The sequence below is a fragment of the Coturnix japonica genome, chromosome 4, assembly GCF_054131305.1.
Source record: "Coturnix japonica strain WE chromosome 4, WE-NBRP24, whole genome shotgun sequence".
Classification (NCBI taxonomy): domain Eukaryota; kingdom Metazoa; phylum Chordata; class Aves; order Galliformes; family Phasianidae; genus Coturnix; species Coturnix japonica.
Genome location: NC_140666.1, coordinates 74714854 through 74734529, shown reverse-complemented (window position 1 = coordinate 74734529; position 19676 = coordinate 74714854). Strand labels below are relative to the sequence as shown.

The window sequence follows — 19676 nt, the reverse complement described above, 5'->3', positions numbered from 1 at the left end:
TGAGACATTCAAATGAGCGAATCAGGGCTAACAGTATAATTACTAGTTTGACCGGTGTTCTAAGCAAGGATGAAGGAAGGATGTAGGTCCTAGAGCAACTATTTCATGCTATGTTGTTGCTCGGAGGTGGTGTTCAGAGGGGGAGTCCCTGATCCTTCCATGCTCTAATAGAGTGCTGACTAATGGAATGTTTGCTACACTGGCACAGGGGAAATGAAACTAGAACTTGCAAACTATTAGATTTGCATTGGAAGCCTGGGTAATGATAAAAAAGTGGACAGTATCACCCTGATGTAATCTATATTCTTAAGGGTGTTCTAGAAAAACATGCTGATAAAATGATTCAGTGCCAAGTAATCTGTGAGGGTGTTCCTATCAGCTGTTGACGATTAGCATCATAAATACGCTCTTACCAGCTATCCATAAATCCCATCTTCTCTTTCTCCCCTCTTGGGTGTGTGTTCATGAGGTTTGACTAACTTTGGTAAATAATGCTAGGTAAAATCATAGGATTTGATTTCATGGCAAGAGGAGGGTAAATGTTGTTGTTTAGAGTTAGTCAGCTTGAAATAAAGTCCTACTACAGCCAAAATGCTTTTCAGATGAGGTAAGTAGCCAAGCAAAGATTGATTAAGCTCTCTGTGTGAGGTCTGTTGTCTCTGATAAGTTTAACTTTGTTTTGTACAGCAGCATTAATCTTTACTATTGTTATGCTGCCAATCCAGAATTTGTTTTGAGCAGTCCTATGGTATCTTTTGTCTGTAAAGATACTCCTTGCCTTGAAGATTTCAGTTAAGTACCAAATCTTTTATATTGCTTGGGTACTTCCTTTATTTCTCAGACATCTCAAAGAGAAGTTCCATCTTTCACGTGAGTTAAGCAAATGAGTGAGAAACTGACTCCTGAATAAAATTCTCCAACTGGATTCTGTTATTGGCCTTATTTAGGTATATGTAGATATGGGAAAAGGAGTACATTTCTGCTAACTTCAAGGGGTAGATGTTCACCACTTCTTTTCTGTGACTATATTAATGGCAGGGTACTGGAGAACTAGAAAATGTCTATCTGAAAAATTATTCTTTAGGTAGTCACTTAAGGAAGAAGACAGATAGAAAATGACCTTGTAGAGTAAGTATTAATACTTTTAAGCATTAAGGCTATTGAAGTGGTGGGATCAGTGTGCAATCCTCTGGAAAGCCTGATTGGGGGTTGGAACTACATGATCTTTGAGGTCCCTTCCAACCCGGGTCATTCTGTGATTCTGTGATTCTATGAACACGGAGTCCTAGAATCACAGAATCATAGAATCATCAAGGTTGGAAAAAGACCTCTAAGATCATCCGGTCCAACTGTCCATGTATCACCAATATTTCCCACTAAACCAAGTTCCTCAGTACAAGGTCTAAATGTTCCTTGAACACCCCCAGTGTCCATACCACATCCGCTCCACCACATCCTTGGACAGCCCATTCCAGTGCCTGACCACTCCCTTGGAGAAAAACTCTTTCCTAATGTCCAACCTGAACCTCTCCTGCTGCAACTTGAGGCCATTCTCTCTAGTCCAATCATTAGTTACATGGGAGAAGAGGTTGACTTCCACCTCACCACAACCTCAGGCAGTTGTAGAGATTGATAAGGACTCCCCTGAGCCTTCTCTTCTCCTGACTAAACAATCCCATCTCCTTCAGCTACTCCTTGTAAGACTTGTGCTCCAGGCCCCTTACCAGCTTTGTTGTCCTTCTCTGAACACACTCCAGGGCTTCAGTGTTTTTTTTGCAGTGAGGAGCCCCAAACCAACATGGTTATAAGGTTAATTATCTGTGTTGTGAGAAAGGAAATCACCATACAATTTATAAAAACCTTGGGAAACACGGATCAATTTACTGTTAGCTCTTTGCCCAACAAGACAAAGTCCCAGCATGCTGACAAATCCACTGAAAATGGAAATTAGGCCTAAGCACAACGCTAGTGAATAGCGAAGGTCTTGAAATCTGCCTTCTCTAAATGGCTGTGTCAGGCAGATTTTACATTTCATTACAGCGACAGGACAGAATCTGACCCTCAGCACTTAAAAGATTACTCTAGAGGTACTGCAAAGCAAACATGATTAACAGGACCTAGCAGTGAATGAGCACGTGACACAATAAGTGGAGCTAAATAGCACTTTCATTTTCTACCCTAAAAAGTGAAAATATAAAAGATGGTGATGGTGGTGGAAGGCGACTCAGAGTTCATAGAATTCAGCCACATGAACAAAAGATGCAGCTGGTATTTGAGTTGGTGTTACAAAAATTGATGATTTCATATTGGGGTGCTTTATTACAAATCTCATTTCCAAATTACCTATCTTATTCGAACAAATCTTTCCAAAATGATTCAAAATGTATCAATTAGGTTAGCTCAGTGCATCAATCAGCAGCATTCAAGATGTGCTGACATCAGTTTTTGTGGTGTCTTCTTTGCAGCATTGTTGCCCTTATAAAAATTGTTTCTGCGGTCCTTTCAGATTTCCAAACCTGGCTGCATCTAAGTGTTTTTTTTTCTAGCAGTGGACATTTTGGGTAGTTAGGAACAACTATTTCCAAAACCACATTTAATTTATTTATTACCTCATCCTAGAACTTATTTTACCCTAGAGCACAACTAAAACATATGTAACTAATTATCCTGATAATGTCCACAGCTCCCACAGCTCCAGTAAATACGATTCTTTTTCCCCTTTTCCTTTTTTGTTTATTCTTTTTAAATCCTGCTATTTTTCATCCCTTCTGATGTCAGCTAAGTCCTACAGAGAAATTTTCACTGAATAAATTCCCATTTGCATTCATGTGCAAATTCATTTATGTTTCAGAATATTGGTTCAGAATATCTATATATCTCTATATATAACCTAGATCTTGGTCCATGAACCCTTAAGTCTCTGACACTTAGGAATATCAAAACCAGAAAGTCCTATAATGAGGACACCAAGGCCCAGATTTAGACCATTTAAATTCCATTTTAATCCTCATTCCTGGTAATTTCTCTTGGCTACACATGGCTGAAGGTGCAAGGCCTGCCAGGGAGAAAGAAGAATAAAGTAAAATTTAGCCAATATAAATGAGATTTTGGGTCTCTGGATGTGATTGAAAAGCAAACCACAAAAACTCTGAGTTCTCCAGGAAAGAAAATTGTCTTATGAACATGAAGATTGTTCAAATGCAGCTATTCTCACTGTCCTCCTTCTCAGTGCAAGAAGGAATAAGTGCAAAACATTTAGTGAACTGCAGTGCAATCATAGGAGCAACAAAGTCAACTCATTTTGTTTAGAATTCTTTCTGATGGAATTTCTGTGGTGTTTGGGTAATGAAGTGAATCCCAGTTCTTGGTCTGTGATAAAACGTTTTTAAAAGCATAGAAGAAAAAACCATTATAATAAAGTTTGAGGACAGCTTCAGTCAGAAATGTGCTAAATCTTTCTCAGGCAGATTTTCTGTTCTTCATTGCTGTAGAATAGACTCTTCTAACCTGCTCGTGGGAATCAGGAGGGTTGCGCAGTAGAAGTATGCTGGCCCCACTTCAATGCAGTGTAAAGAACCAAACCTGTTCAGTCTAAGAATTAGAAGCAGCTTAATTCTCATGGAGAGGAGTTCCAAGTATGCTAATTTATCTTATCAAGAATGCTGGAAAATTAGTCTGAAGCAGCCCTCACTAGTCTAAAAATCAGATGTGTGTACCATAGAGAAGTTACTAAGTACTTACAGGTCTTGTTTACATTACAGAGGACCCAGGAGATCAGCACATTTCATATTCAGGCTCTTGACCTGAATTCTAGCATCAGTGAAATCAATGGCAAAGCTCTCCTGAGCTTCAGTAAGGCAAGATCAGCCTGATTAGGCTAATAGAGGACAAGGACGCAGGAACAGTTTCACTGCAGTATTCAGAGTATCTGACAATGGAATTCTGCGGCTGATCCTGTTAGCATTGCAATGTGGGAGTGAGTTCTCATTGAAAGTATTTTTAATCCTGTAAACAAGGAAATTTAATCTTGGCCACTCTATGTTTGTAAAATCCCTTCATTTTTTTTTCTTCCATGAATATGAAAAGGAATATTTTGCATTCCTGTTTTTTTTTTTTTTCCCCTCTTTTCTTTTAATTAGTCAAATGACAACAGTATGTTTTGTTCCATAAATGACTTGTAAGTCAGTGTGTCCCCAGAAATATTAATCTTCCAGACAAGAAAAGTGGGTTTAATGGGAGATGTAGGATAAGGATCTGCTCCAGATGTTTAACTAACTTTCACACTGAGTTTCCATGCACTCTTTTGGTTGTACATCTCGGGTATAACTGTCTTTCGGAGTGTGAACTACACTTGAGAAAATTTATACTTACCCCACATGCTTTTTCTGTGTGTGTCATTTGTTTTACTTGTTGTCCACTGAAGCTAATGAGCCTATCCACAAAAGTAAACATAAGATGATGAAAATTTCCCTGTTCAGACCCTAATTCACATCTCAAGATGTGTGACCAAATGTTGGACATTCCATTCAGAAGTCCAGATGAACTCATCTAAGATAACTCACTGTGTTTCCATCTGTTTCAGATTTGAAGAAAACTATTTGGTTGGAAGAAGAAAAATACATTTTGTATCATTTTAATGCCAAACAGATTTAGTGACATACTTGCTTATTTAATCTACAGTATAGGAGAGCCTAATGAACTGAGTAAGATACATATCTTGGCTTCAAATCTGTGCTAAGAGACACCAGAGAAGCTCCATTTGACTTAAATAGAATAGCATATTTGTTAACGAGTGCAAAATGTATTCTGATGAAAAATGTGTACAAGCATGAATATAAATATTTCAAACAATTGGAAATTATTTAACAGATCTGCATCTTGTGTGTGTGTTTTTTCAGAGGAACAGCACTGTTTAGTCAATAAAGTAGTCTGTTTTTCTCCACTGAGGAGTGACTCCCACTCACTATAGCTGGAGAAGTAATATCTATCTGAATCTTCCAAATGCTGCTGGGATAATGAAGCACAGTGTTGTGCTGTGCATCAGACAGTGCTGTTGTGTGTGCCAGACAGGTTACCTTTGATAAAACACAGCCTGGGGCTGTCCAGTGCCAAGCACCTCTTACAGAGCTCATGGCCATCTGCTACGTTTCAGGAAAATAGGTTTTCTCAGGATGGTCCCAATATGCTTCATTTCCGTTGTACTGAATACACAGAGGGGTAATTGACATAAAAAATAGGCCTCCCTGTAGACCAGCTTTGCTGGGGAAATTTGCAGCTTCTGGTGACTGTGACTGGGGAAGCTACCAGGTTTCTCACTCCTTTCCCAGCTCTAATGCATCCTTTGCTCCTGTCACATGTGCCTGGGAGGCCTCACGGTGAACAGTGCCAAGGAGCACACTGAACTAAAGCTATCCTGTTGTTTTTCTGTGTGTAAAAGGGCCGTACAGACAAGGTGGGAAAGAGAAGTATTAACTGCATCAAGGATTGAGCCATATTCTTAGTGGCTGTTCCATTTTACACAGGTTAAAAGCATGCGCCAGTAGAGCTGAGAGTACGTTTTCAGTTGTCAGAGGCAGTTCCACAACTTTGTCAGATCAGCTACAGTAAGGCTTCATTTTACTGTCTCTGTCTCAAAGTTTATCTATACTTCCAGTTGTTTGTAATATTTTCTTTTTCCATGGTAAGTAACGCCTATAAGTAATGCCCATATGACTCTGCAAGTAATACTGCAGAAAAATGTAAAGGCTCAGAAAAAAAATGAGTTTAATTTTAATTGTGTGATTGTTTTGTTGTACAGTTCAGGTTTCTTAAATGTTGTGTTGTCTATTTGTTTCCCTATAGTTGTTCTGTCTTCAAAGTTGTAGGATAAAAGACATGATTCTTATGCACTAAGACGAATTCCTCCTTCAGTGCAACTGAACTGAGGGAAAAATCAGAGGGCTGATTCTTTCAAAAAGATTATATTATCAAATTGTATAGAAGTTTATTTGGGCACTCTTCTATAAAACATAGGGTGTGTTCTGGCAGATCTTCTTGTTAGAGAAAGTGTCTTTTTGTTGTAGCAATCAAACTTTGTAATGTCAGTTCACCAAAATTTGACAGAATAGCTTTTCCAGATGAAGAATGAATGGAGAAATCAAGATATGAGAACAGCTTTGGCTTTCTCCCAGGTGTGGGGAACCAACTTTCCAAGTCCATTGTGATTACTGGAAGCTGTGCATGGCACACTCACCATTTCCTGGGGAAGAACAGAAAGAAAAACGTAGCTGAAAGTCTTATCAGCCACTCTGAGACCTGGCAAGCTTACTCTAGTGTTGGGCTATCAAAGCCAGCTCTCTCGGTTACCTTTCTGGTTGCAGGCTTGCAGCCGTGCTGCAAAAGAAAGTGTAGGATAGACTGACTAAACAGATGGCAGGAGTGGAGAAAGATTAACTAAAGTGCAGCTGGGAAAAGAGAGAGATACAAGGCAGAGGCCGAAAACAGGAGCGTGAGCCTTGCTGGATTTCATTCAGAAGCTAACAGGAGGTAGTAGAAATGGGGTTATGTTTTGTATCCTTTCCACTGACCCTTCCTGTCCTTGTAATCTTTTGGGACTAGGAGATTAGTGTCATAAAAAATTCTCAAACACCAGCAGAATCACAGAATCGTAGAATCATAGAGTCATAGAATGGCCTGGGTTAAAAAGGACCACAATGCTCATCTAGTTTCGATCCCCTCCTATGTGCAGGGTCACCAACCACCAGACCAGGCTGCCCAGAGCCACATCCAGCCTGGCCTTGAATGCCTGCAGGGATGGAACATTCACAACCTCCTTGGGCAACCTGTTCCAGTGTGTTATCACCCTCTGTGTGAAAAACTTCCTCATGATATCTAACCTAAACCTCCCCTGTATCAGTTTAAGACCATTCCCCCTTGTCCTATCACTGTCCACCCTTGCAAACAGCCATTCCTCTTCCTGTTTATATGTTCTCTTCAAGTACTAGAAGGCCACAGTGAGGTCTCCCTGGCCTTCTCCAAGCTAATCAAGCCCAGTTCCCTCAACCTTTATAGGAGAGGTGCTCCAGCCCTCTCTGATCATCTTCATGGTCCTCAGATGTAATCTCACACAGCATTTCATTCGTTAAGCCTGTTGTCTCTGAGCCTATTCAGTCTTGTTATCTAAGATCTTTCCTGGGTATATACTGTCCTGCACAACAGGCAGAATAGACATTTGTTATTTGGACAGTGACATGTTCAACTAATATATCTTCATAGAATTCTAGAGTAACAGAATGTCTTGAGCTGGACAAGACCTTAAAGATCATCTAGTTCCAACTCCACTGCTGTGGGCAGGGTTGCCACCCATTAGATCAGATGTTTTGGAGCAGTGATTTAACAACTAATACTTTCCTTTAAAAATAAATATTATTTTATAAAGATTTATTAGTCATCTTCTAAAAAATCTAGTGTTGTCTATCAGAGAGGACAACTGATTGATATGCTAGCAGTCTTAGAGCTTCTGGTACAGGTAACTATCAGTTTATGCCTTTAAAAGTGTATTGAGATCACTTGGTGGAAGTCACCATGGAAGTGTTACTATACTATGTGCCTATGTACTTAAAGACTTATAGCAATCAGAAGTAAGTGAATCCTGCAGTCTAAGAAGGATCAGTTACATGATGCTATCCAGTATTTTGGTGATCATGGGGTGACACTGAGGTCAGCTTTGGGCACTGGGCACCTCCCAGGGCCTTTGCAAGAAGTCATGCAGCTGGATCCTCAGCCCTCATTTGCCGCCTGGGTAAATGATGGTGTGGGCACACTGAGGTCATGTAGCAATCACTTCTTCCTTCTGCCATGTGCAAGTGGAATAAGAAATGAGAATGTTATGTGAAGATCACCGCAGGGAACACTAAGCACAAATTGTTCTACAATTGGAAAAATGTAATCATCAGATTTCCTCTTTTTGCTTCTGTAAATTGCAGTGCTAGGAGAAGGGGGAATGTAGTAGGAGGGAAGAAGGCTTAAGTTCAGATTTTAATTAGACATTTACACTGTAGTTGGAACACAGACTAGGAAGTCTTCTGATCAGAAGTGAGACTTTTCAAAGCTGTCTCAAGTTCTTAAAAGTTTAATGCTGGATTTTATTGCACTGTCTCAGTAATGCAGTGAACTCTGAAATGGAATGGTCACCCTCTAGTGTGTGTGACTTCATTAGTGTGCAAAGGATCCCACTGTTGCAAATAATGCTTCAGTCTGAAAGGTAGAAACGTAGCGTTTTGCAAGCCACTTTTTTCTTTTCCAGTTCATCTCGTGCTCCCTGTAGATGATGGAAAAACTACCATAAACAGTGGCCCAAAGAAGGACAAAATGAGGAGATGGATGGAAAAGCTGGTAGTCTTTCACATTTAGTTTAAGACACTTGAACTTTGAGCATTCATGGTCCTGTGACTCTGAGTCATGCTATGTTCTCTGAAATATGTTGGCTTCCCTTTCAGCTCCCTTTCTCTGCAGTGTCCTCTGGTTCTGTCTCCTGGTTTACTCATATTAAATCACATTTCAAATCTGCTCTACTGAGTTCTGCCATGTGTACCACCAACAGAACAGCACTAGTATGGCTGCAGTGCCATGAGATGAGTCCCACAGCTGGAGCATGAGCACTGAGAGGGGATGGTTGGTCCAGGCAGCTGGAGTGGGGCAAGGAACTGCCTCACACTGCAGACAGAACAGTGCACCGTGGTAGAGCCACGGACTAGCAAGCACCGAGCCTCATCTACACACGCGGTCCACATTTGTCAGGTTCTGAAAGAGGAATTAGTGATGACCAGTTGCAGACTGGTCAGCCCTTTTATGCATCTGGCAGGGATGTAATTTGGTAGCATTAAGAAGAAATCATCTTACATACCTTCACCTTGTATTTGCTGGACATGTAAAGCAGTACTCTGAGTGAGATTCTAAAAATAAGAGCCAACTTTTAAATATAGACAGTCTCGCACCCAGGAGAGGGTGACTTAAAATTGGAGCTCCACCTAACAGAGGAAGAGTGCTCAATGATTTTGTTACCTTATGCAATTACAATGGGGCATGAAATGATTCAAGAAAAACTGCCAGCCTGCTCTCCAAAGCTGAAAGTGGTTCCTAATCATAGTTAATTAGGAACAGAAAATTAACATGAGAATTGTTCATTAAAATTAGTATTGTTTAAGAACCTACTGTTGGTTTTTCCATGTACAGCATAAAGGAGAAGTAAAAGGAAACAAGACTAAGTTACAAGTCAATGTGCAGAGATGATAAAGGGAAGTCAAAAGAATAAATGGATTACTTAAAGATAATTCTGTTCCATACTTGCAGCAGAGCAGGAATGCATACTGCTCTAGACGGACGGGAAACAGCACTGCACTGTACCATTATCTGCCTGACACAGAACTGTGTACCTGCCTTCAGTGTGCCTTGCCAGTCTCCAGAGCTGGAGCATTAGTCTGACACATGGTGGACATACGGGAGGAAATCTTCCAACACCAAATTCCAAATGAACAGGCTTGTATATTTTCAGCTTGCCTACAACCAAAGGTATATTTATTGCCCTGTCACAGCACTGTATCTGTGTAGCTGTGTATCTAATTGGCTAGATCACTCAGCACTGCAATACAGTCATGTTGTTATGTGCTTGGATCATTTTATGACCAGCTTCACATTTTAACCCTACACTTGCATAAAATGCGGAAGCAACAAATTACTGCATAGCAATTAGGTTATTGGTGATAAAGACCCCCTTCAGTTTAACCTAACTATATTGTACGGGTAAGTTGAAAGTAAGGGACAGTTTATTCATGTACACATGATGTAGGTGTTAGCAAGTGAGAAGTGGCAGGTCCCCATCCTGTGTGATAGAAAAAGAAATAAGATACTAAGAACTGATAAAGAAAGAGGAATCAGAAAGAAGTGGGGTGCGAAGAATGGTCTCAGTGCCCCTTAGATGCATCATTTTTGTAAACATTTAGAGAATACTGGAAAATCGGGCAATTTCCAAAGTGAGATGGGATTGTGTCCTCTGCTATTATAAAAGCTAAAGAGAGGTTATCCAGAGGTGTCCAGCTCATATGAACCATTTGGGATGAATTCTTCACAAAGGTAATTAAAGTTTCGATCTACTAAAATTAAGTATAAGTTTACTTAATTTTAATTTTTTTAATTTTAATTGATACAGTTTTTTCTTGAGAAAATTAATTTTTGATGGTGGGATTTCTTGCAGGATTGCACGTGTGCTGGGTGCTGTTACAACATACTTCCAAGCTGATATTTGTACCGAGGGCATAATAACTTCGCAGTCAGAAAAAGAAAAGACATCTGAGTAGTTTAGATGTCTCTTCACCAATTTAAATATCTTGAGGACATCCATAAAATACAGGATGAAATCAAGTTGTTTCCCAAAGTTAGTTTGGATTTTTCCAAGATTCATTTCTTGTCAGTGGCTGGCCAAAGTCTGGTTAAAGTTGATTTTATGTAGACATTTTGATGAAGACTTAGGAGTAAAGGGAAGGATGACCAAAGTCTGTCCTGCCTAGGGATCTCCTCTGGTGGGACTCAGGCAGAGACTTGTCTCATCTGGAAATACTGAAGCCAGCAAACAGAGAGGGAGACCTGGGAGTTTGTCTTCCAAGGAAAACTGAATCCTTAGGAAGTTCTGCACAAATGTGCGGAAGAACTTCTTTACAGTGAGGGTGACGGAGCACTGGAACAGGCTGCCCAGGGAGGTGGTGGAGTCTCCTTCTCTGGAGATATTCAAGACCCGACTGGACACCTACCTGTGCGATGTGGTGTAGGGAGCCTGCTTTGGCAGGGGGGTTGGACTCAATGATCTCTGGAGGTCCCTTCCAACCCCTACAATTGTGTGATTCTGTGATCCAAGTCAGCACATGAGGCTGCTGGTTTATTAACTGGTATGGTATGTTGTAGTGTGGTATGGTATGGTGTGACTGTAGGCAGTGGAGTCATCATCAGGGCATCAGTAGTCATGAATGCAGATAGTGGCAGGAACTGACTGGTATTATTCATGAAGAACTGTTTTTCAGTAGGAAAATGGACATCTCTTGGTAAAAAAAAAATCATTCTTTCGGTTTTCTTTTCAAGAGTGAAAAATATTTCCTCCTTTCTGCTCTTTTCTTTCACCAGGGAGGATGAAATGGAAAGAGAACACAAGAAAAGAAAGCAAACCAGAAAACCTGTAGCAGATAGGGCATTTTTCTGACGTGTTTTCTAAGGAAACATTTTTTTCTTTGGCTCTAATAAGTGTGGCAGACTTGCTGTGTTCTGGTGCTTCCTACGCCATTCAGATGGCAGCCAAGTAGAAGTATGGGTAGTTGTTTTGGGTTCTTTTTTCTTGTGGCTTTTTCAAAGAATTGTTCAGCCTTCATCTTTTTATTTCCATTAGAACTTAACACAAAGCAAACCCTAATATTTGCAAGCATTTCCTTAGTAACTAGCACTTAAAATAGTAAAATCTCAGCATTGACCTCATTCCTTGCTCTCTGCCCTCCTTCATCTGATACAGAGGATTCTAAGAAAAGGAAGTGGGATGGGCAGGCATGGTCCAAGCTAGGGATTAGCTCTGTGAAGACCTGAATCCAGGAAAGGGGCTGAATAAAGGGAAGGTCCATTAAAGAAGCTGTCTGCCAGCTGCTGCTGTATCTATGCTGTTGAGAATACAACTTTTTCTCTTACTGCAACGAAACTCTATTAACATCACTATTTAACTTCCACTTTTTGTGTTTTCTTTGGAGAGAAAAACTGCCAAAAGGAAATTCTTTTGCCTATGGCCAAGTAATTTTATTCAAAATTCTTGTGTTGGAAAGGGGTTGCTAAAATCCCACTGGAATCTCCCTTCTGCGATGTTTCTGTACAAACACAGCATGGCACTATGTTGAATCACCATGGCTAAATGAGCTCTGCAATCCGTGACTTAAGAAAAATAAGCTGATCATATGGCTTGAATCACAATAGAAAAGATGAATACAGAATATATCTTCTTTAATTAGGAAATCTTTCTGTTCCAGGTACTCAAAAAGTGAGGCTAATTTGTGTGAGCGTATTACATCTGGGCAGACTTAAAAATGCATCAACACAGAATATTTTAAAGTTCCAGCTTCCTACGGGAAATTCAATAATTTTTTTAGGGCCAAACACCGAAGCCAGTAGGATTTTGTTCTGTAGAATCAGAATTAAACAAAACAGCCCCATGTTTCCCCTTGACTATTGATGACAGGCACCAGAGCTCCGCAAAGGAAAACAGAAAATGAGCAGTAATGAATTTAGAAATGATGTTGCCAAGTTACAATACTACCTTCATTTAAGTCTCTTCTAAGATTTTTTCCAAGGTATTCACAGGAAATAAATAGCTTATGAAATCAGCAGTATAGTTTCAGTGGAACCATTGACGGGCCCAACAGAGCCCAAGTTAGAGCTTTTTCATGTGAGTGAGACTCTATCACCAGCAGCAGAACTAAGCATGGTTCAACAGTCAGTTGAGTCAGTAAGGTCAGTTTGGCAAACAAATGTGGGTACAGTCACTTGCTCTGTCCTGACTTTGGTACTTTAGGATGATCTGTTTTGTTCCATTGGATGCTTTTATACAAAATGACCACATCAACTCTTGACCTTTTCACATCGTGATAATTTCTAAGGCCAAATTTCAGACACTAAAAGAAAGTCCCTGAGCAATAAGTCTTTGGAAACAGGATCATCTCATTGGCAAGGCAGAGGTTGCTTCCTGAAGGGCTGACTAACTGCACAGTCATGGCTGTTGTTTTACCAGTGCCTGCTGTTCTATTAACACCACCGGGTTCTTTGGATGTAAAATTAGAGCAGCGATAACCTCCTCCTGCCTGACACACATGTAAAGGGGAAAATGTTACAGGACAGAAAGGCATGTGGGTGTTTCTTGTAAAGGATGCTAGATGTGTCTAGCATCTCAGAACTGTTCTTCTTACAACTCTGTGAATTTTGACAAGTGGCCATGTTATTTCATAATTTTATACATTGCCTTGCATTCATGCTCTCTTGCTGCTCTTCATCACATCCATGTTTGAAGAGCACAGAATCCCGGAGGAGGGTGAGGAGAAGATAGACAGCTTTCATAGCTGCTGATGCTGGGGCTGTGTGAGCTGCAGGCTTCAAATGCCACACTGGCAATGCCATTCAAAGCAGGCATACGAGTCATATGCTGAGTAGCCTGCTCAGGTAGAGGTTTGGATAGACATAATGACTGCTTCTGTACATAAACAAAGAAATTTATTGTCCCACAAAGTAAGGAGGAAAAAGCTCTTTGAGGCTGTTAGAAGTCCAGGCAAATCTCCTCTCTGCATTCCCTCTGCCCTTCTGTGGGGAAGATGCCTCATACACGATATATATTCCACATGACTCATTTTCCTTCTCTTACTAAGATCACTTGTAAAGCAAACTTTCAGTCATTAAAAGCAAGTCTCTGGCATTTTGGATTCAGTAAAAGTTAAATGACTTCTCTAAAATCTTTCTGAATTTCTCTACAGTGGGTTTGTGAGGTTGTGTCACAGATCTGACAGTCATAGTGAAAGAGGAATATAGCCTGCTCCATATACGAATAAGGAAGTCTGCTCTTTTACGTAGTTAATATATTGCACATGAAAGATCTGGAAAGCTTGTCTTTTCCACTTCAAGCTGAAAATACCATAGCTTGGACCAGAAACCTCTCTGCTTGGGAATTACAGAGGGATGGGGTAAGGCAGTTCTGTGGCTCAGTGATTCAGGGCACTGCAAGAACGTCGCGTGCTGATGCTGTAAGCCAAGCCAAATGAAAGTCTTGTAAGTGCTTATTGTGTTATTTAAACACACTCTTAAACCTTGCTGAACTGCTATTCTGCTTCTGTCTTACTTTATATTAGCTCCTTTAACAATACATTTTCCAGAAAAGAGAGCTTAATGCAAAAAATTGAATAATTAGCTAAATGATCTAAGTCTGGTGCCATAAAGCATAACTATGTCAGTTTTTATAGAATTGAATTGTATGTTGCCTGCCCTTCATAACTAATTTTGAGAGTTATCATACTGGAAGATGAGAAGACTGCTCTGAGGCTGTATTTTCTCTCTGTGAGCCATACAGCTATAGCTTGAGGCCTTTGTGGAAAGTCTAAATGTTCCTCTGGACAAGTGCTGCTCTTGAGGTGTCTGATTCAAGCACACAGCCAGAGTGTACATTGGCCCCACTTGCCTGTGAGTCCCTCCCTAGAGCTGGTGAGGAGATCACAGGCATCTGAATCTCCATGGCACATGTGTGTGCAGAATGACAGACCTTTTGCACGGCAGGTAGTAGATGTTTCATAAATAAGGATCATGATAAGGATCTTGAGGATCACTGATAATCTTATTGATTGCTCTCTGCCTCTGAGCAGGAGGGAGGAGTTAAGTGGTGGGAATCAGTAGGGGTAACATCAACTCGAGAAGACAAGCAAGTTGGCTACAAGTTTCTGCTCTTGCTTGTTCCTTCAAAGAACTTCTAGAATGCTGCATTTTTTGCTTTGACCATTCAAGAGTTATCTTAAATAAATAAATAAATAAATATGGAGTGAACTCAGTGATGATCCACAACAATGGGTCAACAACGGGGGAACGTGCAGAGAAAGATTCAAGGAGCTCTGTATATTGGGTGGATGACAAACTTGAGGGAAAGTCTGTGAATTGTGCTCTTTGAGGAAGAAAAAAACACGATGAAGAAGAGCTTTGCAATCCAGTGTAAAAAATTATAACCGAGTAAATGAGATCTGAGGTCTTCCCTAAAATCCCAACAGAAAAGGAAGTCCTTCCATAGAAAGTCCAACAGCTTCGCTTTGGTCTGACTGAGACAAAAGCACAGGGGACTGTTCCTACTGTTGGGTCAGGTGAGGGCATTGCCTTGGCAAGATGAGATGTGGCCATGGCTGTGGCCCAGCAGCTGTGTCAAGGACGTGCTGTTGCATTAAATGTGGAGATGCACTGGGGAGGTATACACTGTGGGTTAGACAGGAAGCCCAGCAATGAAATGGCGTTGACAGGACACCTGTGAACTGCTGAGAGCTTCTCCAAGAGCATGGATTGATTTTAGTACCCTTGGTAAAGTAATCCGTTTATCGTGTATTAAGAGTGAGCAAATGAGTAAAAGAAATGAAGACTAAAAAGAGTGACAAATCTCTTTTTGTCCTTCAGAGAAAGTATTTTTCAGTTTTATTTTTTGGGTCAAATGATCAAATTTGACTGTGTAGAGTCACAGAGACACCAACATGTCAGGATACACTTTGCTCCCCAACATGTCAGGCAAATTCTGGAGAAATAAGGAAACTGTCTCCACTCTTGTCATAATTCAGAATCAGCATTTCTGGTAGAGGAGAATGGCAGCATTTTAGATCGCTAACTGAACTTATTTTCTCTCACATACCACTTCAAATGATGACAGATGCTGCCATCAAAAGTAGCGCTGATCAAAACTCAGACAGCACACTGCCAGTGACTGCAGGAAGGGCTGGACTTATAACAGTGTCTGAAAATTTTCTTGTGAAGTACAGAGAAATGGCCACTTATTTTTAGAACATTTTTTCTCCTTTTCTGGAAGTGATTAGATTTGGTGATGAAAAACATGTAACTGAGTGTAGACTGGAAAGGTTTTCTGGAATAATGAAAGAACTTGGGAATGGGAGATGTCATTCCAAAATCTTTAAAGAAACTCTCTAGCAGGTACTAATAGATCTACAAGCAGCTCGACTCATTTAATAAAGAACAGCTCAATGGAAAAAGTACTACATATATAATAGTCTTCATCTACCATTGGATGGGGCTGTTTTGTCTTCTTTGTGCTGTGTTAAGAAATAATTGTTTTGGAGCTCAAAATGAGGAAAATATCCTTGGCTCTGAGCAGGATGGGGGAAGAGGAGATCCCTAGACGTCATAAATGTATGGACTATGGTTTCTTCTATTCCTATAGATAAGATCAGTGCTAAAAGTAATGACCAGAAAAGACCACAAACAACCCATTTATACATTATTAGAGGAAAATAAGAAATAATGCAGAATATACAGTAATGTTCAATAAGTGGTTTTGTTCTTTTTCATGGGAGGGGAAATGCGATTCTCTATTTGTATAATTGATTGATGCAATACTTTCCACTACCGCATTATCAAAAGCTACCTGCAATTAACATGTAGGGATGAGAGCTTTTACTGCTCATTTATCCCACCGGTTTGGGACACCTTTCTCAGGAGAGACTAAATTACTTTCTGAAAGCGCCTAAAGACAGAGGAGATGAATTCCCTTCTCTGGGTCAAACAACATTAATTTCTATTGTAAAGTGACCTTCTTCATTAGACTACAACAAAATTAAAAAGAGAAAAATAAAGAAGAGGCTTTTGTCAGGCAGAGGAACAGAGTGACCTGAATGTAAGAAGGTGTAAGTAATCTCAATGTGAATCAGGTGAGAGAATTTCTTTTTTAAAAGCGGAAAATATTAATGCTCCTCGTTGAGACTCTTCGTAAGATGCTCTGTGGAAAATCTGTTTGCTCACACTTGAGAATTCAGACGTACGCATGTACAGCAGGCACCTGAGTGAACTGTGAAAACTGCTCTTTGGGAGCAATGAAGGAGCTTGTCTTCTTTAGCACAGCAGAAGAAAGTCTGGAATGTAATGTGATTGCTTTCTGGGAATGCAGCTGAGAGCTAAGCACCAGGACAGATAGGTGAACTAAGGGCAGGTATGGGAGACTGATAGATAGATATGGGACCACTATGACGTAGGTACCTTTGTACTGGTTGCAGGATATTTTATCTGGCTCTGGAGGTCAGCCAGCTCATCCTTCAACCCATACGTTGAAAAGCATCCTTCAACCCATACTGAGAGGAGCCATTGACTCTGAAGACAGGCATTTTAAATCAAAGTGACTCCTTCCTGTAGCAGCCGTATCAGAGGCTGAAATGGTCAGAAGCTGAAACTAAACAAATTCAAATCAAAATAAGATGAAGTTGTTAATTCTGAATGTAATCGCAGCAATTTGTCAGTTTGCATTTCCTCTCAGTGGAAACTTTGAAATCAAAATGGCATGTTTTCCCTTAAAGATTTTTGTACATTCATAGTGCTGGGCTTGAATCAGGAACAGATTCATGGAAATCATGTGGCTTGTATTTTGCTGTGTATCAGACAGATTATTCCCATAGTGCCTAAAACCTTACTGCTATCATTCTACTTATTTACTTCCAACCTCCTTTTAAAATGCAAGAACAGCATAAATCAGACTTAATCAGTGTAAATGAGAGTTGGGGCCTACAGTGCAGTGCTTCTGTGAAACAAAAATACATTGTTTTATGATATGGCTTTAATCTTGAATCATTTTACTTCATGCGTGGTGATAGCTCGCAACAGTAGATTATATTCCAGTATTTTTTTGTGTAGCTTCCTTCGCAGAGGAGGCCAGCCTCTAGGTTAACTTCTGGAAGTAACTTTGGAAACTAAATTTCAGGCAGTGCTCCAAGAAAAAGAGGCACATGTTAAGGAACTGACATAACTTTTTAACACCACAACCAGCATATTTCTTCAGGCAAACACAGCCAAAACGAGTTGCCAAAACCAATATTGATCTAGTCCTTCATCCAATCAACAAATGCCATTGTTTATAAGATATAACTTTTCTTGGTAAAAGTTCAAAGCTAAACGCCAAGGATTTAAAAAAAAAACTATTAAAATAAGCGGATTTAGATTTCCAGAAACTCTGGCCTGTTTTCAGCCTCAGGGGGTATTCTAAGCCATTAGAAAAGTATTCAGAAAAAAACTCCTTGTTTTTTATATGGAATCTAATGGTGAAATGACAGCAAAAGGAAGATGGGTGCAGGCACAGAGGTATGTGTGTGTGATATACGCATGCATTAAAAAGTATTTTACAAATTTTGCATCCAAAAATGGCACGTCAGATTTTCTGCATCACTGAAATTCAGACCGGCACAAAGAAAAGAGAATTATGCAGTATGATCAAATGAAGTTTGCAGAATCTCCTGCATGTTGATAAAACGTCTGCTCTTCTAATCCAGCAAAATAAAAACTGTGTTGTGTTCAAAATTCCGTGAGCTTAGGTTTTATAATCATAAATCCATTGAATCATTGCATAGGCATGAGATTTATTTAACCTTTTCCTTAAGATGCTTCTTTAGCAGACTCAGTCAAACGTTCCTGAATTTTCCATGGCAGTAATAGGCCCAGAACTAAGCAAACCCAGAATAAGTAGTGCAAACATTTATCTTTTTCTAAGAGATTTTCACAGTTCCTGTCAAGGGTGAACGTGGGTTTCGCTGATGAAAGACACTACAGGAGCTTTAAAGTACATGCATTCAGGTAGGCTGTACGGCTAAAAGCCAACTTTTCAACTAATTTTCAGTATCCTCAATAAGTGGGAGCTGAGCTTTTTGAAGGGTTGGAGTGGTAGTCTATGTTCTAAATAGCACCATGAGAGAGTTCTTGGAACATTAGTTTTACCTCTGATTTAACAGTCTATTTAGGTAATGATGAAGTGTCCTGTTTAGACATTGAATGGTAAAACTAGGTTTATTTTCATAACCTTTAAATTCCTGGAACCCTCGTGTGGTCATCTGATGGTCAACAGGCTTCTGTGGTGCTCTGTTTGAGAGAATCCTGCTTTTTGCTTAGATTTCCTATCTTGAGGGTGAGGTGATTGGATGTTCACTCCTAAGAAAGCCCCAGTGCGCCTATTTGCTAAGAATCCGGGTTATTTACTGAGCTGAGCGGCAACAGTGCTTCCTTCTCTCTTTTGCTATTTCAGTGGCCCATGAGAGCCTCCAAAGAGACACAGCACATCCTCTTTTGTGCCTCCACAAACACAGGACTTAAGGTTTCTGTCCTGTGACATGGCACACAGCAGTGGCTTGAATTCTGAGTGTTACATCAGTAGCCCAGGAGATGACAGGGGACTGTGCCATTATTTTTAAATGTCATCTTAAAACTCAGGAGTGTTTTTCTATAAACAGGAACGTCTCCAGTTACAGCAAAATGAATATAAATTGCATTAGTTTATGTCAGCTTTTTGTTGTCTTCCCCTTCAAAGATGTGAAAATAACAGTAAAAATGAAACCAGAAGATATTCCCAAAGAAAACCCCTTGTCTCTGGGTACTGGGTTCTTAAAATAAACTGTTCTAACTTTTAAGTGTAGCTTGAAAACACATCCTTCTCAGATACTAGTTGGCAGAAAAATACTTACCCCTAATTTGCAGGTGAAAAGTCTTCTCCTTATTAAGAGTAACTCACACTGGTTTGATGGCAAATGTAGATAAGGATGTTGTCAGTGCTGCCTCTTCCTTGGCTCCATCATAGCCAGCTCTCAAAACAGGTACTTCTGGTCAATCCCATGTCAGAACTCTGCCCAATCCCTTAAAATGAAGAAATATTAGGCAGAAGGATGAGTCCCTGAGGGGTCAGGATGGTTATTAAACAGCAGGTGAGGGGCTCTTTGCCTGGCCTGGCAACCCTGGCCTTCCGCTAGGGTGGAAAATGCTTCCCTGCAGATGGAGTGTTTTGCATTCTGTTGGCCTCTTCTTAAAAGTTTCACCCATGGGCAGCTCTGAGGAGACACTGGTAGCATTTTTCAGCCCCTTTGGTAGCAAGGTACTATGATCCCGCTGGACCCTGTAAGACCCGT

The 19676-nt window shown here is 40.2% G+C and overlaps 1 protein-coding gene across 2 annotated transcripts in view; it reads left to right on the top strand.

The window, feature by feature from the left end:
* Window positions 1-19676, top strand: part of RBPJ (recombination signal binding protein for immunoglobulin kappa J region) — a 135328-nt gene that overhangs the window by 35770 nt on the left and 79882 nt on the right. The window contains exon 1 of one of the 2 annotated variants that reach the window (XM_015862725.3): window positions 13655-13815. The exons of the other annotated variant lie outside the window; for it this stretch is intronic. Within the exon in view, the coding sequence (XP_015718211.1) occupies window positions 13805-13815 (11 nt within the window). The 5' untranslated portion in view covers window positions 13655-13804. Of the gene's footprint in view, window positions 1-13654; window positions 13816-19676 lie in introns of those variants that run through there. 2 annotated transcript variants of the gene reach the window in all.